At 37.2% G+C, this 26,536-nt stretch overlaps 1 protein-coding gene across 2 annotated transcripts in view; it reads right to left on the reverse strand.

Moving 5' to 3' along the window:
- Positions 1 to 4,513: 4,513 nt before the first annotated feature.
- The window catches only part of LOC117664199 (AGBL carboxypeptidase 4), an 836,143-nt gene continuing 814,120 nt past the window's right edge, over positions 4,514 to 26,536 (reverse strand). The window contains exons 12-13 of one of the 2 annotated variants that reach the window (XM_034415043.2): positions 16,043 to 16,139; positions 4,514 to 6,374 (exon numbers count right to left, since the gene is read on the reverse strand). In XM_034415043.2, the coding sequence (XP_034270934.1) occupies positions 6,257 to 6,374; positions 16,043 to 16,139 (215 nt within the window). In that variant the 3' untranslated portion in view covers positions 4,514 to 6,256. Of the gene's footprint in view, positions 6,375 to 15,266; positions 15,421 to 16,042; positions 16,140 to 26,536 lie in introns of those variants that run through there. The other variant, XM_034415044.3, reaches the window with a different exon arrangement.

Here is a 26,536-nt window from a genome sequence, read left to right on the forward strand (position 1 = left end):
TACAAACCATTTTCGGGGGAAATTCAGAATTATGATTTAAACATTGAAGTGTAACAATAAGAACAAACCAGTGTGAAGGAAAGAACCGCATCCACCAGAGTACAGAACAATGGAGACCAGCAGTGTCAACTCAGATGCTAAATGCTTATCTGAATAAAAAAAATGTTTTCCTATTCAGAGGAAGAGTATCAAAGATGGGATTAGTTTAGCTTCTATTTACATTTTTTTTACAACAATTCAAGAATCTCTACCATCTGTCCACAAGAAGCTATGATTGTTATGCTGGCAAAAAAGAGGCACATAACTCTTGTGTATTAGGGTTTGTCCCTAAATGATACACAATAAGATAACAGCAGTTACTAGTATACTTTTACCATGGGAATGGATCCACTCATTATTCTACCTAAGCATAGTTGGACATCTGCTTCAACTAGTTTGAAACAAAACAGGTTAAAAAAATCACGTGTTTTTTTAGCTGTTTTTATGGGTTATTTTCTAATTTTGTACACAGGTCAGAATCCATTAGAGCCAAGCAGCCAATACAGTTTAATAAATATATAAATGGTGGTTTAATCTCAATTTATTCTCATTAAAGATGTGCAGGTTCCTGTAGCCTTCTTCTCTTATTCATTCTTGTCTGAGGCTTAAGGGAGAACCAAGGCTTTCTAGTGTCTGGACTGATCCAGGAAAACAGTTGTAGGAGAAATAGAGATAATAGTCTTGAAAAGACCAGCAACAGCAATCTTTTTACTATCTTCTGATAAGGAAAACAACTTCTTCCTCACCCTCTTCCTCTTTTTCCTTTGTCCTTGAACTTTCAGATGTGTATGTGTGTGTGTATTGTTGCTTTTAAAGTGGTATCTGTTCACTGTGGTTTCCTGCATATGAACTATTCAATTACTTCAATGCTTCTCTGTTTGCTATAGCATGAAACAGTGATAGCTGGAATAATTCACCTGTCTCCTTGAGATAGCAAGCCTGGTAATTTTAAACTCTGTTCATTTTATCCATACCAGCAAATGTCATAAAATTGTTATAGAAATATTCTTTTTCCCCTTTGTAGAATCTTCACCCAGGAATTCCATATGCAATATTGGCATAACTAGATAAAACCTAAAATTGCATTGCTGTCCCTTCATAAAGGAGACAGACCTATTTTCTGTTTTTAGGTTTGTAATTTAGGAATAAAGTGGTTTTTGATGGCTTAGAAGAAAGTGAAAACCAGAGCAATAATAATAATAATGTGTTGATGTTTGCAGTCGAATTTTCTGATTAGGACAGAAGAATGTATGCAAAACAAATTAACTTCTTGTTTTGAAAAATGGATGGGGTCGATTGTTATTCAATTTTAGTAGTATAATTAGAATTTTAGAATAGAGGGGATCATGTATGCAGCTTGTCTATTCCTGTGCATCAAGCGAAATTTGATAAAATCTCAGTTGCGCGTGCACCCCCCCCCCACATATATATATTTGATAAGGTTTACATAGATATGTAATTTTATCACCCAAACAGGACACTATCAAGGACTTGAAGTCTATTCCACAATACATTTTATTTTCAAAAAATAAATCTTTAATAATGCTCTATGTCTATAGCAAAAGTCTAACTACTCAAATTTGTTCTGAATTGGTTCATCGGCACAGTAAGGTACTCTATGTTCCAGCAGAAAACCACAAGATATAGAAAAATGGGCATTTTTTTCCCCATTTCCATTCTATTTGTGGAACTTAAGAAGTTTTCATCCACAAGAAACAAGTTCCCAGTCAGGGTAAATGAGAGTTGATTGCATCAATGAGTAGACTGCGAGGAGGGTGTCTCTAAGCATTTTGTGTTATGTGGTATATTTGGAATATTAAGAGCACTTTAATAAGTGGTAACTATGAAGGAGACTTTTGTATTTACAAAACCTATGCTGAAATATTAGTTTTCCAGAAGACACACTGGAGAAACTCTTGTTCACTATCCCATAGCTTATTTTATATCTTCTTAATACCTAACAAAATACTGAAATACATAATTTTCCCCTAAGTATGTTTATAAATTTCATCCTGGATAGAGAAACATTCCTGGAAATAGTGAAAATTTTTAACATATATATAACTACACAAATATGATGTAAAAAAAACTCTCTATACTGTTATTTATTTTGCAGTGGATGCAAATAAGTTTTACTGTTTTCCCTCAAGTAACAGAATAATCAACTAATAAAGTAGGAAGGGACCTTGGAGGTCTTCTAGGCCAACCCGCTGTTGAAGTTAGAAACTCTACGTCATTTCACACATATGGTTGTCCAATCTCTTCTTTAAAACTTCCAATGTTGAGCATCACAACTTCTGGGCACAAGTCATTCCCAGTGGTGGGATTCAAATAATTTAACAACCAGTTCTCTGCCCTAATGACCAGCTGGGTAGGCATGGCTCGGTGGTCATGTGACCGTGTGGGTGTGGCCAAATCAACATCACTCACGTCGATTGGCACTTCACCTTAGCTGTTACAATGTAATAAGGGTTAACCAGAGAGGCAGTTTCTGTAAGCAGGGCAATAAAGATTAGACTAGAAACAACACCAGAATGTTTCCTTCCTGCCTTCCTTACAGGATTAGCCCTGTAAAGTGGAAAAAACACAAAATAAGATTTCTTCCAACAAGCAGTTCTCCAAACTGCTTAGGAAGTTAACAACCGGTTCTCCCGAATAGGTGCGAACTGGCTGAATCCCATCACTGATCATTCCACTGATTAATTGTTCTGTTAGGAAATTTCTTCCTAGTTTTAGGTTGATTCTCTTCTTGATTTGTTTCCATCCATTGCTTCTTGTCCTGCCTTCAGGTGCTTTGGAGAATAGATTGACTCCCTCTTCTTTGTGGCAGATCCTTAGATATTGGAACACTGCTATTGTGTCACCCCTAATCCTTCTTTTCATTAAACTAGACATACCCAATTCCTGCAACTATTCTTTGTATGTTTTAGCCTCCAGCCCTGTATTCATCTTTGTTGCTCTTCTCTGCCCCCTTTGTAGAGTCACAACATCTTTTTGAGATGGTGGCGACCAAAAATGAATGCAATACTCGAAGTATAGTCTTACCAAGCCATTATAAAGCAGTATTAGTACTTCACATGATCCTGATTCTATCTGTCTAGGACTGAGTTGGCTTTTTTGGCAGCGGCAGTGCACAGCTGGCTCACATTTAAGTGATTGTCCACTAGGACTTCAAGATCCTTCTTGCAGTATGTTTTCTAAATTACTCTGCTAATAAGGGAAAGATCATACACTCTGTTTCATGTGAGATGCTTTAGCAATATTAAAAGCTAATTCTTGTTATTAGAACTATTGAAATCTGGCTGAAATTAAATCTTACTGAAAGATTTAAATCCAATATGATTTATTTGTGTGTGTGTGGGGGGGGGGAATTAGTACTGCCATTCAAATATGAAACCAAATTCTTTTCAGCATTAAACAAAGTTCTAAATTCATTTATATTTATTTAATTTATTTAGAAGAGTTATATTGCCGCCTATTCACACATGGTGACTCAAGGCAGCTTACAAGAATATAAAAACATCAGATAAAAACAATAAAAATAATAAGAGAGAATCATATATAATAAAATAATCCCCCATCCCACCCCGGCAACAACACATCATACGAACCATTTAATGGGCTCCACCCCACTCTGCGTTCCCAGGCCTGCTGGCAGAACCAGGTCTTCTGTGCATTCTGGAAGAGTGTTAGAGTGGAAGCCATTCTAATATTTGGGGGAATGATGTTTCAGAGAGAGGGAGCCACCACGGAGAAGGCCCTTCTTCTGGTTCCCACCAGGTGTATCTCCCTAGGGGATGGGACCCACAACATTCCTTGCCTCCCCGCTCTGGTAGATTGGGTAATCAGGCAAGAGATGGTCCCTCAGATAACGTGGTCCCAAGCCATGAAGGGCTTTAAAGGTGACAATCAGCACCTTGAATTGCACCCAGAAGCAAATCGGCAACCAATGCAGCTCCCTCAGGAAAGGTGATACATGTGCACACCGAGGTCTGCACAAAACCATGCGGGCTGCTGCATTTTGTACCAATTGGATCTTCCGGATGCTCTTCAAGGGCAGCCCCATGTAGAGTGTGTTGCAATAGTCAAGACAGGAAGTGACTAGGGCATGAGTGACGGTGAGTTTCTCCAAACATTTCTACCAAACATTCTGCTTCTATTAAGCAAATTATGCCTAGCATATTTTAAATATGTATCTGGATTTAGATAATATGTCATCCTCAAGGAGGGAGGTGATGGCAACCAACAGCTAGAAAAAGAGGAACTAATGTAATCTGGTTTAAGCATGCTAAACTAAAATTGCTTTAAGCAATTATATATGTATTCGGGAAAGGGGCAATGGAAGGAGATTTGTCAGCATTTCCCTTCAAAAATGTAGTTGAAGACAAGGATAAGAAAATCTGAAAATGCTAGTAAATTATTGTGTCTTTTAAGAACTCTGAACCAATAAAGAAATATAGACAGTAAACAAAAGTAGGAAGTAAATACAAGCAATCTTTTATTCAATTATTTATTTAATGCTCCAAAAGCAAATTCCCAGAGTTTACTCTGCTTACTTTATATAACATAACACAAATCTATTCAAATCTACAACTTTTATAAACATTCTGTTTCAATATAAAAATTGAATTGCTATTGTTCATCCTGTAAATCAATTAAAAATATGCATCTGAAGCTTTTCAGAACCCAACACTAGACACTAAGCTCAACTTGGAACAATTAACCAACAGGATATCTTATTTCCTCTCCATCTACCTTAAATCATTTTTATTATCAAAACATCTGTTAGTGATTCATCAGCTTATAGAACCAGAAAAATATAATGCTTACTTTATACATTTTAGGATTTATCCTTCCTTGAAATTGCATACAATTTAACTTTCAGCTTTGAAATTCTAATCGTATGAAATTTATATTGGTTTTCAACAGTCTTCATATTTCTTGTTTTCTTCCTTTTGCAGTCTACCACTCTTCTTACACATATGCTCATATCCAACTATAGCCTGGACACTGGATTATGTACTTATTTGTAAATAGATAAGGACATACAACTGAATATTGCACATCAGTTCCCCTTGTTCTGATTGCCAGATCTGTGTGCATAATCCTAATAAAAAATGTGACCATCAGTCAAATAGCTGCTCAGATGAGAAGGAAGTGAAGGTGATAAGATTTTGACTCCCTGGCTCCTTTGCCCCATGAAATAATTAACTGATTGCCTTCTGACAATCTCAGGCACAGAGCTGAAATAAATTGAAGTTTTATTTAGTAAATAAATGTAAAGGTCAAACATTCTGGACTGTATTTTTCTTTTACTTAAATGGAATGGAAAATGGAAGTAAATTTTACTTATTCTGATTATTCTTTTACAATGTTCTTATATTTTCTGCTTTAATACTACGATTTATTTATATAAGCAATAAAGGGATAGTAATTCATGGATTATTTAGTATGCTATTGCATATGTATAGCTGGTTTTACTGTGGTCAACAAATTCAGTTCCCTTTACAACAATCTTCTGCAATCTGATGCCCTTCATATGCATTTGTACTAACCTATCAGAATTTCCTAGCCAACATAGCCAAGTTGCAGTCACAATATGCCTTGAAGATGGAGATAATTGTTTTAGATTAGAATGCCTTAATATAGTTACAAGTATGAATGAAGTCTTGCCATACACGTGCAATTTCAATTAAACAAAAACTATTAAAAATAAGAGAAAACCATTTCAAGGAGTATTACAATATCTAAACATTAAATTGCACAATACTCCATCCATGTACATTACATATTTTAACCTACAATCCTTGCAAACGATACTTTGGCTTAAAAAGTAATAAATGTAGAAATCATGCAGCATCATGGAAAACTCCCTCTAGTTTCTTTGGGATTCAGTCCATTATAGGACTTCGTGCTTCAAAATATGTTAGGACAAAATTTTCTATTTGCATTTTTATGTTAAGCATTCCACATGGCTGAATAAGAATGAAAATTCTGTATTTAATAGCTTGTTTTTGAGAAATAAGACTTGTGATAAATCAGTGAACAATACGTCAAGTGTAACATTTCTAAGAAAAACATTTTGCCTCCCTTTCATAAAAATAATTGGCTGGAAGGAGGATTGATCATAATCATCCATTTTAAATGTAAAAAGTGCTGATATAACTTGTTTCTTCCATTTTTTCTGAAAGAAATGGAAGAATTTCTTTTTAGTGATTTATGATGAGTGAGTGTACTTAAGTGTTGTATGGGTCCTCTTCTCTGGTTTGTTGGCAGCTTGATTGTTTCCTTGGATCCGGTGGTAGGAACATCTATAGGGAATTGCTTTTTCTTTCCTACCAATAGGAAAAATACACAAGGTAGTTGAATAATCTGAATGATATCAAGGCTACATGACATTCTACATTCTATGGCCATGATGGCAAACCTATGGCACGTGTGCCACAGATGGCACATGTAGCCATATCGGTGGCATGCGAGCTCAGCTACGGCGCGCATGCGTGTACTGGCTAACTGATTTTCAGGCCTTCTGGGCCACTGGAAGTAGGGAAACAGGATGTTTCCTGCTTCCGGAGGGCCTCGAGGGGTGGTGGGGAAGGCCCGTTTTTCTCTCTCCCTAGCCCAGGGGTGAAATCCAAAATTTTTCCTTACCAGTTCTGTGGGCGTGGCTTGGTTAGCATGGCATGGCAGGGGAAGGATATTGCAAAATCTCCATTCCCACCCCACTCTGGGGCCAGCCAGAGGTGGTATTTGCCGGTTCTCCGAACTACTCAAAATTTCCGCTTCTGGTTCTCCTGCTGGATTTCACCCCTGCCTCAGCATCCAGATCCTTTCTAGGAGCTGGGGAGAGTGAAAACGGCCTTCCCCACACCTCCCAGAGGCCCTCCGGAGGCAGGAAATGACCTGTTTGCCAACTTCCGGTGGGCCCAGATGGCCGGAAAAATCAGTTGGCCAGCATGCGCATGTAGGAAACCGGGCTGTTTCCAGTCTCCAGAGAGCCTCCGGGGAGGGGGAGGCCATTTTTACCCTCCCAAAGCTCCTAGAAAGGCTTTGGAGGCTGGGGAAGAGCAAAATATGGGACTTCCGGTCCTACCAGAGGTTGGAAAATGGGCCGTTTCTGGCCTCTGGAGGGCCTCCGGGGGGGGGTAGGGAAGGCTGTTTTTGCCCTACCCAAGCTCCTAGAAAGGCTCTGGAGCCTGGGGGAGAGAGAAAAACAGGCCTTCTGGTCCCACTGGAAGTTGGCAAATGGGCAGTTTCTGGCCTCTGGAGAACCTCCAGAGGGGTGAGGAAGGCTGTTTTTGTGTGTGGGCACACGTGTGCAACCCCCCTCCCCCCTGCTCCTGACACGCGATGGCAAAAAGGTTAGCCATCACTGTTCTATGGTAATATGTGGTAATATTAAGCTGCCAACCAAAAATGTATTTGTTTCAAAACACTCAAAATAGTCTTTCAATAATCAATGAACATACGCCAAACTTCTGAAAATTATGCAGGACAATGCCAATCTGCAACTGATTGGGTTTCTATTTGGGCAGAAAGAATCTTATATGCTCGCAGCTAGATGTAATACTTTTACTAATACATTAAATATTCGGTATAACAGACCCCAATTAGGTGGACTTTAGAAACAATAGATTAAAAATTCTGGATATTTCCCTAAGATCCATTATATCTGAAGTAGTCCATAGATCCATGAAAATTATATACTAAACACAAATGATGTAATTTAAATAGGGATATATTGGATATAATGGGCATTCAGATGTAACACTTTTTTGTTGAACGATTTATTAAGCTAATAGTTTACTATTTTCAGAAACAGAGAAAAGGAGCTCTTATGGACTGACTTCATAATCTGAACAGTTTACAGTCACAGTTATGCCACAGGGAAAATGGGAATAAAATTAAATATAAGAACACCAAAATAATGGTAACAGGTAGAGCAACCAGCCATAGAATTGATAATAAAGATATTGAAGTGGTAGATTATCTTCTGTCTTTTAGGATCAGCCAGTAAAGGAACAAGTGGACAAGAAATGTGTTGCAGACTAGCACTTGATGAAGCAGCCATCATATCCTTGGAAAAGATATTCTAATGCTGTGATGTGTCTATACCTACAGAGATCAGAATCATGCAAACCATGGTAGTCTCTGTGACACTCTATGGAAGCTAAAGTTGGACTTTTGGACTAAAGAAACGGAATAAAAACAATATTGATGCCTTTGAACTCTGGTTTTGGAAAAAACTTTTGACAGTCAAGAAAACAAACTGACAAATTAGTGAACAAATCAATCCAGAGTTCTCGTTTGAGGCACAAATGACCAGGCTTAAATTATCGGCGGCGCAGTGGTTAGAGGGCAGTACTGCAGGCTACTTCTGCAGCTGATCACCAGCTGCCAGAAGTTTGGCAGATCAAATCTCACCAGGCTCCAGGTTGACTCAGCCTTCCATCCTTCTGAGGTTGGTAAAATGAGGACCCAGATTGTTGGGGGCAATATGCCGACTCTGTAAACTGCTTAGAGAGGGCTGTAAAGCACTGTGAAGCAGTATATAAGTCTGAGTGCTATTGCTATTGAGTGTCACCCCACCCAAATCAGCACCTTATAATGCCTTTCTAAGTAATGAATACACACTGCTCAAAAAAGTAAAGGGAAGACAAGCAGAAGACATCCGAGATCTGAATGAATGAAATAGCCTTATTAAATACTTTGTTCGTTACATACAGTAGTTTTGTATTCCCTTTAGTTGTTTGAGCAGTGTATAAACTACTGTATGTAAAGAACAAAGTATTTAATAAGGCTATTTCATTCATTCAGATCTCGGATGTCTTCTGCTTGTCTTCCCTTTATTTTTTTGAGCAGTATATAATAAATAAAATAAAAGCAGTATATAATATAAAAAACAGTATATAATATAAAAAACAACACGCACATAAATACATATACGCAGAGAATAGCCCCAGAAACACAACAGTTTGTACTATTGTAGTATATATATATTTTTCTTACCAAGTTCATTCTGAGTTGGAATAAAAAAAATAATAATACCTGGCAACTGTCTGACTATACTTAGGCATAAACACAAGATAAAGAATATTATTTATAAAGTTATGAGCAATGTGCATTTCTTTAAGTGTGACTATATGAAAAAAAAATGCAGGAAAAAATGTATAGGGCAAAATATAGGATGTTGCACAAGACATAACAACTGCTACCTTCTAATAAGTATAAACTCCTGAAGCTAAAAGCTAAGGGAATGTATAAAATAAAATTTTAAGTATGGGAATGGTTACATTAGAGAAACTCAATGCTCCATAACATGCAGAAATAATTTTAAGGGAACATTAGGCTTAAAAACATAGGACAATCAGTTTTGGCTGAAGTCTATTGACAAGAGACAACAAGTCATAAAACTTCGAGAATATCACCATCCTGGCATGAGGTGACAGCTGTTTCCCCAGAATTATTAGAGAGGCAACAGAAATTTATAAACATCCAAATAATTTAAAAAGGGAGGAAAGTTATCACTTCTGTGGCATTTAGTGATGACTGATTATGGGTAATTCTGCTCTGTTGAACACAGGCAGGATATAAAGATGTAACATCTGTTGCCAAGTTTGGTTTCAGATATGCTCTGCAGAAACTAGCAACCTGGCTTGTGAAATACCAGCACATATCTAGTGTCTCAGGTGGCATTGTTTAGAAGTCATTTCACCAATAGAATGTTTTTATGTGAAGCAGAAACCCATTCTAACTATTTAATCAGTTCCTGCTTATTCATCTACTATACTTCTAAACTGCTCAATAACTTCAAGTCTCTGGTTAGTCTGCAAATCAGTGAGAAACATACTATACAATGTAGAAATTATGGAAATATTGACTTGGAAACTAATGCAGCAGTCAAGCTCAACAACAGCAATAATAAGGCAGCATGTAAAATCACCGTACTGTAAATGCTTGAAGTAAAATGGAGATTCCAGTAGCACAATAAAGGATTTTTCAGAATGTGTGGGGAAAAAAATATCTTTACCAGCACTGAACAAAGCCTATAATAGGGATCCACTTAGCTACTCTTGGGAATCCATTATATAAGTGGGAAGCAAGAGTAATTTATTAATTTAGCATCAGATTCGCAAAAGATACAGCACTGCTTTACAATCTCATGTAGGTTCTCTCACAGACTTACTACTTTTATAGTTCTTTGTCCTTCATACTGGCAAAAATTGACTTTTCCTTTCCTTCCCTAGCTGATAAGTTACAGCTGGTAAAACTAGGAAAAGAGTGAGTTCAAAAGTTGAGGGTAAAAAGTAGAGTTAGAAATCTTTGTTTCAATTTTTACATGAACATTTGTGCTCCATGAAAGGAAGGTGTAGGTAGTCAATCATTTTTGCTCTTTGTCTCTGTGTGAGCGTGTGTGAAAGAGGGCGAGAGACAGAGATTAATTTTTTGCTGGAGGTGGAGTTTTACACTGTATTTAAAGGTGAGGGTAGGAATTCCTCCTTTAAATAAGGAAGTATTTGGGTGGCCAAGGGTTCAAGTAAGGACAGATCTGTAATCAAAGCAGCCTTTTGGTGTTGTTTTGCAGAAGAGCCCATGGAAATGAGAATTTGGGGATTCTTTCCCTCCCCTATTGATATGTTGAAAGTCTGCGTGAAAAACCTTAGCCCAGCCTGAACAAGACATATTAAGTTAGTCCCACAATTTACCATCTAGGAAACTCGAGCCAATCGTTTCTGGCCATTAACAAGCAATCAGTTTAAAACAGGATGGACAGCCAGCATCCATAATTCCTAATTATGTCAAATGCCTTTCCCTGAGAGTCCCAAAATTAATTAAGCAGAGCTCTGTAGGAGGGTTCTTGTTTCTGAGGATGTCTGGCAGTTTAAAGTATTAAACACAAGCAGGAACACAAATCAGCTAGCAAAACAGTTACTGACAAGCAGTTGACAGAATGGCAAGCCAAGCATGACCCATAGAATTGAATTTTACCCATTCAGAAACCAGGGTAAGTAAACTGGTGAGATCAGGCAGACAGGAGAAAATCAGAATCATGATTCTTAATAATGGTTAAGATGCTCGACTAGGACTGAGGACACCCACATTCAGTTCCATCTTTAGCCATGGAAACTTTCCCTGGTTTTTCTGAGAAAAAATGGGAGTTCTATGTAGGCTATCTTGAATTTCTGGAGAAAAGGCAGGATATAAATGCAAATGTAACAAGGAAATAAAATGAGTGCTAACTTTTCCTGAAATTATAGGGGGATGTAGGATGCCAACACAATAAAATACTGCAATAATCAGTCCTCCATGTATTTCCCACTATGAAAAAGAAGTTGAATTAGTTGTAATCTAGAATTACTTCTCCCTTCTTCAACGCTGCATATCTTTTACAGGGAGGGGGGACTTGAGTAGTTTTCTTGGCCAATCTTGTGGAGTTTTAGGGATTGCACAGTTGTGATGTGCAATCACATGTGGCTCTTCGCTACTAAAAATACTCTGTGAGAGTAGGCACCATTGACAATAGAGGTTCTCTGGTTAAACGCAGGAGAGGATGGATGGACAACAGAGTCCAATGGTCCTTTTGCATGATCTGAGAAACAATTGAAATGCTAAAAGAGTCTACATTTTAAATGCCCACATATTAAATTTGGTTCTAAGGTGGGAATCAAAACACTTGACTCCAAATGACAAAAGTTGTGATAAATGCATCAAGTCAGATTCATAACATTGAATTATATCACTATATTCTTGAGAATTTATTTATTACCAACAAGATGGAACCAAACACTAACATTTACTTAATAGAATTGGACTGAACTAAGATTTTTTTCTCTCACCCATCTCACTTGAGAACTGAATCTCTTTCCAAAAGTATTTATTAGAAACACATCTTGTTGCAAGTATTTTTAAGGTAAAGCATTAAAAAAAAATATTTAAAATTTACAGAATCTGAGTCAGAAATTCTGGAGATTTCATAGGGAAGCCTGGTATTATAGAACAGTAATAATATTAGCTATAAGCAAAATGTATCAATATACATATGCACAATTGCAATTTTCTTTTGATACATTTATGTATCCAATACTGCAAAAGAGTCCTATTTCCCATCAGATTATGAGGGAAATTCAGTGTCATAAAATTTCCTGCAGAAAGCAAACTTGGCCGTGGCTTCTTTTCAAATTCAGTTCCAGCATAGTTTACAAACAGTTGAAATCCAACCAAATTCTGAACTGGAATTCAACAACATCTGGAGAAACATGTATAATCCATCTTTGATTGAACTCTTCTTGGACCACCCTAACATACATTAGGGCTACTAGATCTGGGTTGCAAAAATTCAGTTGGCTATTAGATAGAAAACTAATTCTTCACTGCCATCTAGTGATTGTCAAGATTTTTGCAGTCTGGATTGGGTAGCCCTAGTTTCTATGACAGCACAACCCTGAAACGTGATCATCTGTAAGAAGGATTACTTTAAACAGCATAGATAGCACTAAAAAAAATGTATCAAGTCAGGGGTGAAATCTAAAATTTGTTACTACTGGTTCTGTGGGCGTGGCTTGGTAGTGGTGGGGTAATGTGACTGGGTGGGCGTGGCCAACTTTATTTATTTATTTATTTATTTATTTTTAAAAGCATTTTTTCTACAACCTTAAGAGGTTGCAGAAAAAAATGCTTTTAGAAGCTTTTGACGATCAGGCAAGTCAGCTGGGATCGCCAGAGGCTTTTAAAGGCATTTTTTTTCCTATGACCTCTTCGGCTGAAGAGTATGCTTTTAAAAGTAAAATGCTTTTAAAAGTAAAAAAAAAATCAGCCTCTGATGATTGCACAGCTCAGCTGGGCATGGGGGGGGGGGCAGGGATTTTTGCTACTGGTTCTCCGAATCACTCGCCACCATTGGTACTGAATCGGGCAATCCGGTCCAAACCGGGAGCATTTCACCCCCGTATCAAGTACTTGAAATGCAAAGATGCATCACAAAGTCATTTCACCAATACTTAAATCTATACTAATATTTGTTTCATATGAAATAAAGGAGAGTAGGATGTTTCTAATGTAGACAACTATGCACGGAAAGAAAACACTTCCTGCTGCTTCTCCTAGAAGAGAGCAGTTAACCCTCCAATTTTTCTTCCTCTCTTGGCTCTGCAAAAAGCACATTCTACATTTAAGCATTTGCCATGCAGGTCTGTACTCAAAATGTGGGGCTACATTGTTCCAGCCAACATTTTGATTGCTAAACATTTGACAGGGTAATTATTGTAATCTGGTATTTTGGTGAGCCCTGCTGGAGGCTGTCCAAGCAATGCAAATCTTTCTGAATTCCGTAAATGGATCTTTTTCATTTAGCCCACGCAAATGTGTCACAGTTTAATGCTGAAAGGATTTTTCCCCCTATCTTCAGCAGCAGCTACAAGAACTGAGATCTGCATTTAAAATGTGCAGACACACGTAGGAGTAAAACTGGCAGATTATAATTATCAATTGACAAGGAGGAAAACAAAAATTAATTTCTGAGGCAAAACATATAATTTGCCTTTAAACTGTAATAGCTATTCCATTTCTTATGCAATTTGCTGCTGCACAAAATCAGACTTGAGTTGACTGGGATTCCAGCATCTCTCCCCTGCCTTAAACTATTGTAAAGTCTTCAGGTAAAGAAGTAAAGTGTGTTATTCTGGGATGATTCCCTCTGTTCCAATTGCTCCTCCAATTTTCATTCCTAGAATACTTGTATTTACTGCCTAAGAATAGTCTCTATACCTAATAGTGCTTTCTTTTCCTTTTACACCCCTAAATGAGTTTTTCCAGGGGATGTCACAGGAAGGTGAATGCTCATGCAGAGTATGTGGAAATGCAGAGATCACTAATGTTGTTATTGATTTTTATAGTGTTGTTCATCTCCAAAGGACCCCCTCCCCACACTCTATGCAAATAAAAGAGAATAAAACAGTTTGATATAAAACAATAAAAGAAAAAGAATTTTAAATATTCAGTAATGGGGCAGAGGGAATCATTTTTGTAAAGAGGCAGCATGATTCTGGAACATTTTTACCATGCGAATCAGAGGTGGGTTTCAGCAGGTTCTGACCAGTTCTGGAGAACCGGTAGCAGAAATTTTGAGTAGTTCAGAGAACCAGCAAATACCATCTCTGGCTGGCCCCAGAGTGGGGTGGGAATGAAGATTTTGCAATATCCTTCCCCCAGGAGTGGGATGGGAATCGAGAATTGGAATATTGTTCCAAATGAACAATATTCTTTCCCTGCTATGCTCACCAAGCCACACCTACCAAGCCATGCCACGCCCACCAAGACACACCCACAGAACTGGTAGTAAAAAAATTTGAAACCCACCACTGATGCAAATGCCTATCTGAAAAAGCTTGCCCTCAATTTTTATTCAAAATATAAGAGCATGGGAGTCAGCCATACCTTTCTTGGGAGATGATTGATAGCACAGTTGACAATAGGGCAGTCCTACTTGAAAAATGATTTAAAAAAAATGTTTTGAACTTCATGTGATACACGCATAACTTTTTTCAGGCTTCTTACAAGCCCGCAACAAAGACACTACTGCTTAGGGCATAGGACCCGGGTACCTTCGAGACCGTCTTCTGCCACCAATAGCCTCCCACCGACCAGTCCATTCCCACAGAGAGGGTCTCCTCAGGGTGCCATCAGCCAAGTTATGTCGGCTGGCGACACCCAGGGGGAGGGCCTTCTCTGTGGGAGCCCCAGCCCTGTGGAATGAACTGCCCCCGGAAATACGCAAGATCTCCGACCTCCGGGTATTCCGCTGCGCATTGAAGACCTTGTTGTTCCGCCAGGCAGGGCTGTCAATATAATAATTTTAAATTGGGGTATTTTAATTTTTAGAGTTTAAATCAGCCAAATCTATTTAATTATTTTAATTTTTAATTATTGTTGTGTCTTGTGTTTTTAAACTGGCTGTACACCACCCTGAGTCCTTCGGGAGAAGGGCGGTATAGAAATAAAATTATTATTATTATTATTATTATTATTATTATTATTATTATTATTATTATTATTATTATTATTATTTAATCAAATCATTAAAATATAATAACTTTAATAGTACTCCTAATACAGCTGTATCTTTTGTCAGGCTTGCATGAATATTGGAAAAATGACAGAATACTTCAATGAGTACTGTGCTTATGTGAGGGTTGAAGTACTGTTTCTGAATATGTTTTGAAGCACATACAGTCCTAACCGAGGATACAATGCCATTGAAGTCCACACAAACATTTCTTTTTGATTTCCCACCATTGCAGCCTAAGAGCACTTTTCCAATATGTACAAACAGACATCCGTATGTTCTCATTCTCATATTCAAGCATCACTCCAAGTGGCTAAAACCTGGTAAAATAAAAATAAAAATGAGCAGAACAGCTAGTGGAATCATGCTACAATAACATCACTCAAATATAGGAGTGATGACAGGGAGTTTTAGCAGTGATTTTATCTGGGGGAGAAATAATTGGAAAGGTGGATTTACTGTTCCCAGTTACAGGTCAGCTATCTCCTTCCTCCACCTATCACCCAACAAGTAAAAAAAAAACCCTTAAGTTCAAAGAAAGCATCAAATTAATTAAAAGTCACTTTAACATATTTTTTAACATGAAACGTTTAGCAAAAATGTTGATTCTAGCAAAAAAAAAAGTCAACAAGGTCAACAATATTTCTAAAATTTATTAAACCAGGGAAACATTTTGCTGTCTGAATAAGCTTTCAACCCATTTTTGGACTGACTTTTATAAAATTCATCTGAAAAACAAAAGACACACCAACATATTGTTATTCCCTCTTTCTTTGTTTAGACACAAGAAAACTAATGGAAGAAGAGATTGTAGAATCTGGAGAACTCTGTAGATCTCAGCTAACCTAGCTAGGCACACTATCGTAAGTGTACTTTGTAATCAACCATTTTTAATAATAAAAATAGTTAAAAATTAAAAGCAGATAGCTTTCTCAAACTTACCATGTACTGGAAACTGGTGCTAAAGGTCTCTCTGTAATGGCATTTAGTCTGTAGTAATCCAAAAACGTTCGGGCCACATTCCGTCCTAATTTCATATCTGGCAGAGTTCAGTTAAGAATAATTCTTTAAATTATTTTCAAAATCCAAAGTAACTATTGAAATAAATCACTATGATTTGGAACATAAAGTATGTGATGTGTAGATTAGTAATGCCATACAAAGATGAAAACTTCAGGGTGGAATATACTAATTATCAGAAGCTATATAAGAACTAAGGGACGTGTGGCTCAGTGGCTAAGATGCTGAGCTTGACGATTGAAAGGTTGGCAGTTCAGCAGTTCGAATCCCTAGTGCCCCGTAACGGGGTGGCTCCCATTACTTGTCCCAGCTTCTGTCAACCTAGCAGTTCGAAAGCACGTAAAAAATGCAAGTAGAAAAATAGGGACCACCTTTGGTGGGAAGGTAACAGTGTTCCGTGCGCCTTTGGCATTTAGTCATGCCGGCCACATGACCATGGAGATGTCTTCGGACAGCGCTGGCTCTTCAGCTTTGAAATGGAGATGAGCACTGCCCCCTAGAGTTGGGAATGACTAGCACATATGTGTGAGGGGAACTTTTACCTTTATATAAGAATTATGGAGTATTATTTTTATTCACAGAGATAGGTTGTTGTTAAACTGGACAGAAGATTCCCATCTAATTTGCTACTCATTCTTATGATTTGGGCACTTTCTGCTTCAGTGACCCACATGGATTTATTGGTCTTACATGATTGCCCTGTTTCTGTGTGGCAGAAAATACAGTTTTGCTACCTAACAATGAATCATTTAAAGGCACAAACATTCAAAAGATTACCTTTTTAGGAAGCAGTTTTTCTGTGATCCCAAATCTTAATTTTGCCATAAATTCATTTTCTAATATTCTAAGACTATATCTTGTATTCTGTAATTTAGCTCACATAATTAAATAAAGGACCAAAGAAATATCAGAATTGGTAGTATTTAGAAAGATGGTGAAACCATTAGCCGATGACAAGGTTTTGTTTTTTTAATGAAGCAGAATACAATATTTATTTTTCTGCAGTCTAGAAACTGTAGGAATTATTTACAATTTTGCGTACACCTCTTTCTGAATAAAAACATACTTTTATCAGTTCTTAATCTGTTTGTGAGTAATACAAAATTAATATCACTAATTATCTGACACAATTTCCATAATTGGAAACGTAACATTTCAGTGTCCCCAGACATCATGTATAATGATACCAAGTTCTAAATAAATTTTTCATTACTATTCACTTATTACTACAGGAATAACAAAACAAATTTAAGTTGAAATGTTCACATTATGGAGCTTTTCAGAAAGACCATGCTCAGCAAAATGTCTCCCCCAAAACAGTAATAATTAATGCCCCTCCCTGCTTACTATATGCCATTTTGAAAGACCTGCATTTAAAAAATATTCATCATCTATATCAGCCTTGGTTGGATAAGCCAATTTACTAGTTTTTTTTAAAAAAAAATCAGGTGTATCAGTTATTTTTGTTGGATTTCCAGAACTACATTATTTTCTGAAATTTGTCTCTGATGTTGGCATTCAGTTTCCACATTCGCTATTTCTGCATATTCAAGTGAAAAGCTATCTTGTGTTTCCAGAAATGGCACCAACATTTATTTCTCATTTTTAGCCTAATTTTATTGGACATTGTCTGTCGCTTAGACCTAAATGGAATAAACAAGTCTTTTTAATAACAATATAACTGCAGCTGTTCTGGAATTTTATTTATTTATTGTAGCATTTATATCCTGTCTTTCTATGCAATTTATCCTCAAGTGAGCCTATAAGATTGTTTTCAATTTATGATAATATTGTTATTAAACTGCAATTTGGATCCAATGCAGATCATTTTCTCATGAAAACTGATCCATCCCATTTGCCTTTCTTCATATGGGAGAAAAGATATAAGTGGATAAAAAGCTGCTCTGATGAAGGATTTAGTAAGAAAAAAAATAACCCTACAACTAAAGAAAACAAGACCTCTTCTTTGCACAGAGGACTGCATCAAATTTCAATTCTTGTTTAGTTGTAGTATGTAAGAGTATGTATGGCATTTGGGTTTTCCATGATTCAGTTTCAGGTTTCTTATCTGATTTCTCATCCAACTTCTCCTTATGCTCTTTTCCTGCATGCAAACAAATCATTCCATGTCTATAGATCATTTACTGGCTGAATTTTTCATCTGCACAGACTCCAATCTTTCCTAACTAAAAATAAATAAATACTTAGAAAAGCAATTACCACAAATTCTTCTACACCAGTGAACTTCTCAGTGTGTTTCTTCAAGATTTTCTGAAAAAATAGAGTGGGATAGAACCCAAATCCCTGTAAAAGTGTCAAATGCCCACATTTATCCATACCAAAGGCTCAAGTAAGGACACATATAATCTATATAAAAAATATTTTAAAAATGATATTTTTTTTTAAAAAAAAATCCAAACTGTTTTAATAGTTTTAATTTCTCATGACTTGTTCTTTCTATTTCTATAATACTCTCTAGTGTAACACTTTGGGGAATCCACATTTTATCACATAGTTGTTGCTTGAATATGATATTAATCTGTTCCTGACTATTTCTTATAACCTCAGCTTCAAGAACCACACAGACAGCCTTCTTCTGGCAGTAAAAAAAACAAAAAAACCCAACACCCTCAATTTGGAAACCGTTGGCACAGTAAATCTTTAGTTGACACACTAAGCATTGTAGCTTTAATAGCTCACTTATCATTTAATAATGTTGCTGTGACAGAGGCCAGGGGCATTATGATCCATTGTTCCATTCATTTTGCCTATTAGAATGCTAGGCCATTCTGCTTTCAAGGCTATGGGTTGACTTTCCATCCCACTCACCTCCCATCTCTGTTTTACAAAGTAATCACAGTTATGGGAAATAATTAGGCTCTTTTTGAATCCACATTCTCATTTTCTTAAGACCCGCTGTGTCATTTCTATCTCACAGCAAGTGAGGTGTCTACAGTAATAAAGGTTTGACAAGGGCAAAGCCAGTTAGCAGCGATGTTCAATATTTTATAGGTCCTGTGGGGATTTCTATCAAATTTCTATCAAATGGATTGGACTTTTATTTTTATGTCTCTTCGAAAGGACAGCACCTCCGTCATCTTGAAGTGCTATTGGCTGGAGTTCCTCCAAGTCTCTCTCCTGAGAGGATTAAGAACTATGACTAGTGGGCTGAGGTTACTATTAGACAGAGCCATGAGTTCTTTGTTTTATGCAAGCAGTTAAATTATGACAAGAGAGGAAGAACAGGGAGAAGAGAGCAAACACAGAGCAAGGTGTTCCGTTCAACAAACCTGCTGAAAAGTTCAGGAATTAAGGAGTTTATCAAAATAAGAATTCTTCTCTCATTTCGCTGTGTGTGATTCTTAATATGTAGAAGGAAAGCCTTTCTCTTTCTCTCTCTGGAACTCTGGAAACGTTTCTTAAATAAACCCTGTGTTAGTTTCACTAAATGATCATATTAGATTATTTCATTCACACTACACCACATTCTTCTTTACACAATGATTTACAACTTACATCCCAAAAACCAAACTGACAAGTTCAGGTGAACCGGTAGTTATACTGTCCTATTTAGCTGTGTTTTTTAAGCTGCGTGCAAGCGCTTGTGCGAGTAAAGCACATGAGGTGCGCACGTGCATTTTCGTTGCTGGGGTGAACCAGTTGTTAAATTATGTGAAGCCCATCTCAGCACACACACACACACATAATATACATACACACATACAAAGAGAGAGAGAGAGAGGAATTTCAATGAGTCACTAAGTGAAACTGTAACTATGCTTGTGATCTTACTTCAACTTTCCTTTGCTTTAAACACACTTTTCAATGGGATCCCAATAATGGAAAGGGTCTCAGAGTTGTTTCAGTTGAACCCCCTGCAGAATCAGGATCCTTCAATTTATCAAATAGATCAGAGATTGATAACCTGAGGCTCAAGGGATATACAAGGCAGCAATATAAGTCCTGTAAATAATACACAAATAAAATCGATTTGCAACTGCTCTAGTCCATTTAAACTGTTGCCCAGCTCTATGAAATAGATTGGAAACCAATTTGCTTGTGAATAACTAGCAGCCTCCCTAATATTTACGGGACCGCCTACTACCACCAATAGCCTCCCACCGGCCAGTACGCTCTCATAGAGACGGACTCCTCCGGGTGCCGTCAGCCAAACAGTGGGGAGAGCCACTAGGGGGAGAGCCTTCTCTGTGGGGGCACCTACCATCTGGAATGAGCTCCCCCCGGAGATACGGAGGATCCCGGATCTGCGCTCCTTCCGCCGTGCTGTGAAGACCTTTTTATTCCATCAAGCAGGCTTGGCCTGATCTCTTCCCTTTTTAAATATGTAAATTTTAATCTGTTTTTAAATTATTGGGGTATTTTAATTTGTCTGGGCCAAAAAGTTTAATTTGATTTTATCGGGTTTTTTAAATTTTGTGTATTTATGTATTTTATTGTTGGCTGTTCACCGCCCTGAGTCCTTCGGGAGTAGGGCGGTATACAAATCAAATAAACTAAACTAAACTAAACTAAACTAATATTATAATATTCCACTATTAGTAAAGGATGATATCTGGTATCTACCTTTAAAAATGTCTGACAGTCCCATAGTAATAGTTACACTCCAGCATGTTGCAAGTTCAGTGCAGCCATAGAGATTTAAAGTCTAAGGCTATAGTATATGACAGCAGATTCAAAGTTTTTCCTTTCCTTTCCTTTCCTTTTTCCTTTCCCTTTCCCTTTCCCTTTCCTTTTCCTTTTTCCTTTCCCTTTCCCTTTCCCTTTCCCTTTCCCTTTCCCTTTCCCTTGTTTCCCTGCAGAAAGCTTCCCTTCAGATTATTTACTACATTATGGGCTCTTTAAACTAGAGAGGAGTGTATATTGATTGAACATTTTCAATTAAAACAAGTACTATTTTTTTTAAAAAACATTTCAGGTTTTGTCAGAGAGCATAAAATAATTCAAGACACTGAAGCTATGGCCATTCAATTGTTGTAAATAAAGGGCAAGAGGGGAGGAGGTAAATACTTTTATTTTGAAAAAAGAAATTTGGAATTAGATGTTTTAAAAAGACCCAAAATCTCCATCCTTGTCTTTTTTGCAACATTAATGTTATCTTCTGCTTTGTTATTTCCTGAATCTACATAGAATGAGGAACTGTTTAGTGGGATGCAAAATCTATTTTTGGCCAAAGTAGAACATATTCTTCCCAAAGAGATCTAGATGCATCACCAATAGTACAATGGAAAAATGTCCCTTGCCTTTCTGTGAAGAAAGGTTTGCTTTAAGTAACTATCAAGCATTCTGATATGGGGAGTGGCAGCAAAATAGGTGTATGTAATCTTTCTTTTAACTTTAATGCTGGTTAAACTTAAGCAGACTTAAAAATATTCCTATACTCAGTTCCACTACTGAGTTAATTGCAGTAATATTCTATGCTGTAGAACAGAGCTATGAAACTCCTGGCCCATGGGCTGGATACATCACATGCTGGACACGCCCATGCCCAGCTTAGCAAAGGGGGATACATCACGTGACGCCACTGTGACTTTGACACCCCTGCTGTAGAACAAAGGAGTCCAGCCTTGTCAACTTTAAGACTTGTTGACTTCAACCCCTAGAATTCCCCGGTTAGCATGTAGAACATGAAAATTATTTGAAAATTCCTGTCAACATCACGGTTCTAAATAAGCAGCTGAAAAAGATTGAAGAAGTAGAAAATCAATGGAATCTTTAATTTTTTTAAAAAAGAAAAACCCAATGAAGTTGTTTAAACTACACTGGTATATCAGATCTGGATATCTGAATTTGGAAAGAAAATAGGGGAATACCGGGGAAAAAACAATTATATTCAAAAGAGAATGTGGTATGAAAAAGCAGCAAATAGGGAAAGAAGAGAGTTACATATAGAAATGAGGGAATGAATAAAAAATGCACAGAAACATATATTATTATAACTGCCTGTAAAGAAAGGATGCAAAATATGGCTTATGGAATTCTTAATACCTTAACATCAGTGGCCAAGGAAACGTCTGTAATATATTTCATGAAACAAAGTAATGTGATGCAACTCTGTATTTTGGTATGAATATGTATGTTCAATGAAGGATAGGATGAGCTGCCTAGGCTCCAGTTCATGTGACAAGCTAAGATAGGAAACAACATTCTGATCTGCAACCCTACTGCCTCTTACAGGGACAGAGCATACTCTGCTAGGTTTTGCTCTGAGTCTGGCCATTTTCAAATGCAATCTTTCTTTTGCTGGATCTTTTTTCCATGCCAGATCAATTTTTGGAGAGTTAGTCTTCTAGTCTAGGGATCTCCAACCTTGGCAACTTTAAGACTTGTGGACTTCAACTCCCAGAGCAAAGCTGGCTGAGGAACTCTGGAAGTTAAAGTCCTCAAGTCTTAAAGTTGCCAAGGTTGGAGACCTCTGTTCTAGGGGACAAACAAAATCCTAAGCATCTTTACAGAATTTATTTCCAATGTTCCACTAGATTGTAAAGAATAAAAAGAACACATATTTGCCTAATATTGAGACGCCCTGATGGCACAGTGGTTAAAGTGCAGTATTGCAGGCAAACTCTCCCCTCAGTCTAGAGTTCAATCCTGATGGGGCTCAAGGGTAACTCATCATGTTCTTCCATCCTTCTGAGGTTGGTAAAATGAGGACCCAGATTGTTGGGGGCAATATGCAAATAATGCTTACATTATAAACTGCCCAAAGCATGCTATAAAGCGCTATGGGGTGGTATATAAACCTAAATGCTATTGCTGTGTTTTTAATTTATATGAAGAGATGCAACCTTGAACTGAGATCATTTCTATACTTCTGTCATCTTTACAGTCTCACCCAGCTGATGCTAAAGTCTACCAATGTTAAAGTTATTTTAAAACAAGATAGAGAATATGTGGCTTTCCCAAATGCCCAAGTTCCATTGCCCAGCGATTCTGGAAATTTGTGTCAAAGAGCACTATGTCCATCATTAGATATGGTCGATTTATGCATCAAAATTAGTAGAGGTAATTTCAATCGGCAAAGCAAATTGTTCTACTTCAAATTGCTCATGGGATTTAATAGGAGAAAAAATAACCTCCATGTAAACTTATTTATTTATTTAGCATATGGCATATCATATGTAGACTAGCAATATAAATTAACATTTCAATTAGATTAGTAGAACCCAATAAAATAAATATTAAAAAGGTTTATGTTCAAATATCAGTGTCTAGGCCATCTAACCATTGAAGCGCAGCATCGTTTATATTATAAAAAAAAATCAGATACCGGACCAGTATATGGTAGTCACGATGTGATGTACAGGTGTGAAACTAGTTCGTCTCCTCATAGTGCACCCTGGATAGCGCAACAGTGTGAACTAAACGAAGTAGCAACTACTAGCAGCCAGACTACTCTGTAGATTTTCCTGGCTTTCAACATACATGGCAATGAAAACAAATAAAAAAAACCTGGACTTTTTCAGGCCCAAATGACAAGTGAGATCAGAAATATCATTCAAATTTGCCAAATCAACGTCGAAGGGCTCAGCAGGTCTAAGAACCAATATGTTTTTGTGTAAATACAGTGGAACCTCTGGTCACGAATGCTTCTGACTACAACCAAATTGGGTTCCAACCAAAAAATTCACTCCCCCCCCCCCACGGCCTATTTTCCCTTCCACACCTTTTTTTTTTTTTTTGGTAAGCACCAAATTTCCAAAATTAGGTTCATGTCACGACCAAATCAGTTTGCGACCAAAGTTATAGAACAAATTATGGGTGTGACCAGAGTTCTACTGTAATATGGTATCATGGGACAGGTTCCAGGGGTCCACTCTGTTGCCAGTTGTTCTAGAATTTTTTTCTGCAAGAATTTTATTATGTAAGATGACATTAAACTGTAGACATTCTCATCATTAGTTTGTCATAACTTCAGAGCACTACTGTTACCTTATTCACGCCTATTTCTGCTGTTTTTTGACTATGTAGGGTAATGTGTGGAAAATATGTGAGCTTAACATATTTTTTTTTAACAAAAGACCATCGCCACTATGATAACTGCCTTTTTATAATACAGACATTCTACAGTCATGCATTTTGCCATCTTATCAGTTAATATACCATATCCAAAGTTATATTGTTAAAATATTTTGCTAGCTTCTCAAGTTGGATTATCAGACTGCAGAGGAACCTAATTTAATTACCATTATAGCTATTGATATTGATATACTCTAAATAGACTGATTTGTTCTGAATGTTGTTTTATCCTGAAGTGTATTTGTTTTTCTTTTTCAAGCAAGGATACAAAATTTAAAGGAAACTTAGGGCTGAGTTAAGGCTAGTTAATACCTTACAGAATTAATTTCTGGTAGAAAAGCTCTGTTTCTTCTTCTTAATATTTCTGGGTAAGTTAATATTTAACTATGAAAAGGATGAACTAGAAATGGTTGAAATACAATAAACTGATTCTGAGCAGAAGCAGCAACTCTGCTAACTGCAGTCCTTATAAACCCTTTAGTTTCTAGTTTCAGCTGTTATTCAGTCCCAGGGCTTTTATCAAGTGAGAAATCTGAGGAAATGAGGACAAACAAAAACATGGAACAATCAGAACTATAATTTAAACAAAAAAAAGAAAGCAGGGACTGAAAGCAAATAGTACTGCAATTATCTAAAGTCACATATGTCTGCAGTAGAATGATGGGCTCATCCCCACAGCCTGCTTACCAGGGTGCTATCATTTGCTGACACTATACTCTCACAGTGAAGTCTCTATCTTGAAAATGGTGTGCTTCTTAGGTGGAAGAAAACAGTCCAGCTGTTCCAGTTTGAAAGCTATATTTTCACTGAGAAGGCAGAAAACCACACATCCACGTAATCCATGGCATACGAGCCAGTTTATAAAAGTTTGTATATTATATAAAGGAGCAATTTATACAAATATAGATTGTATAGAACCAAGCCACCAGTCCTAGGAATTCACACTTATGTGTGATTTGCATGGTCTATAACCATGATGGTGAACCTATGGCATGTGTGCCAGAGGTGGCATGCAGAGCCCTCTCTGTGGACACGTGCTCCATCGCCACCTGGTCTTTGGGTTTTCAGCATGTGCATGCACGCTAGCCAGCTGGTCTTTGCACATGCCAGAGCGCCAGAAACCTGAAGACCAGCTGGTTGGTGTGCATGCATGCGCCAGAAACCCAAAGACCAGCTGGCTGTCGCACACGTGCATTGGCCAGCTGGTCTTTGGATTTCTGGCACTCCAATGCACATGTGTGCATACGCGTGTGTGTACGTTCTGTTTTGGGCACTCGGTGCTGAAAAGGTTAGCCATCACTGGTCTATAAATTTGTTTAATAAATTTTTTAAAATTACATGGATTCATATATGAAGGACAATCATTAGTTAACTTGGAAGTCAAAGGCAATCATTTATGGCAATTTTCTCAGTATTTCTTGTCATGGCTTATACATGTCAAGATAGGAGTAAAAGGACAACAGCTCAATATTAATCTGAAAATATTTATTTAATAGTAAGGCTTAGTTCAAGATGGGTACTAGAATTGATGACCTGGACTTGGAATAGTGTTTGTGTAGATATGACAGAAAGTGAACAGAAGAAAGGACTGAACAAAAACTAAAAAGGATTGGACACCACTGACATTTCCCAGAATTGTTATATAATGGAGTCTGCAATGGTATTGTTATGCACATGGCTCAATGTTTGTGAACACCTTGCAGTGGGAACAGTCAAGAAATGCCACCTTTATTTGAATAAGAAAACAAAAGGCAAAGGATGTCTACAAAAACTACAGCATCCTTTTGTCTCTGGTTTTGGGTAAATTTATAATCCCAGGAAAGGATGTTTAAACAAGATAGCATTTGAATCACTTGGACCAGAATTTAGTACAAGTCTTTAATTATAAGAGTTCTAAAAGAGTAAATGTAAGTCAAAGGCATTTCAGTGAACAGTTGAGGTTAAATTGAACAGGAGCAAAGCAAAAGATAGAAGTAAATGGAAATTGTTCAAAGGTAATTGAATGTATGTCTGAGCATTTATGTGTGCCAGCTAGCAATAAATACTGTTTGCGGCAAAGCAATCCAATATGGGCAAATAGAGAAAGAACAGAAAGCAATCAAGGAGTAAAAAAAAAGTATAAGCAAGCTAAACTAAAGTACCATTTTGGGCCAAAACAGGAGAGGAGAACAAAACCCAGAATGGAGACAGTGAGTTTGCACTGCTCTAACTAATTGAAATTATGGTCATTGCCAGCAAGACAAGTGATCCAATTTTCCATTTTATAGACAGACATACCTAAACACATTTAAAACCGTGAGTGGATGGGCAGAAAGTGTGGCAAAATGAGGGCAAAGCTACCAACTTATCTAATGAATATTCCAAGTCACTAAGATGGTT

Source organism: Pantherophis guttatus, chromosome 3 (assembly GCF_059756535.1).
Source record: "Pantherophis guttatus breed Tessera chromosome 3, ASM5975653v1, whole genome shotgun sequence".
In the NCBI taxonomy this organism is placed as follows: Eukaryota; Metazoa; Chordata; class Lepidosauria; order Squamata; family Colubridae; genus Pantherophis; species Pantherophis guttatus.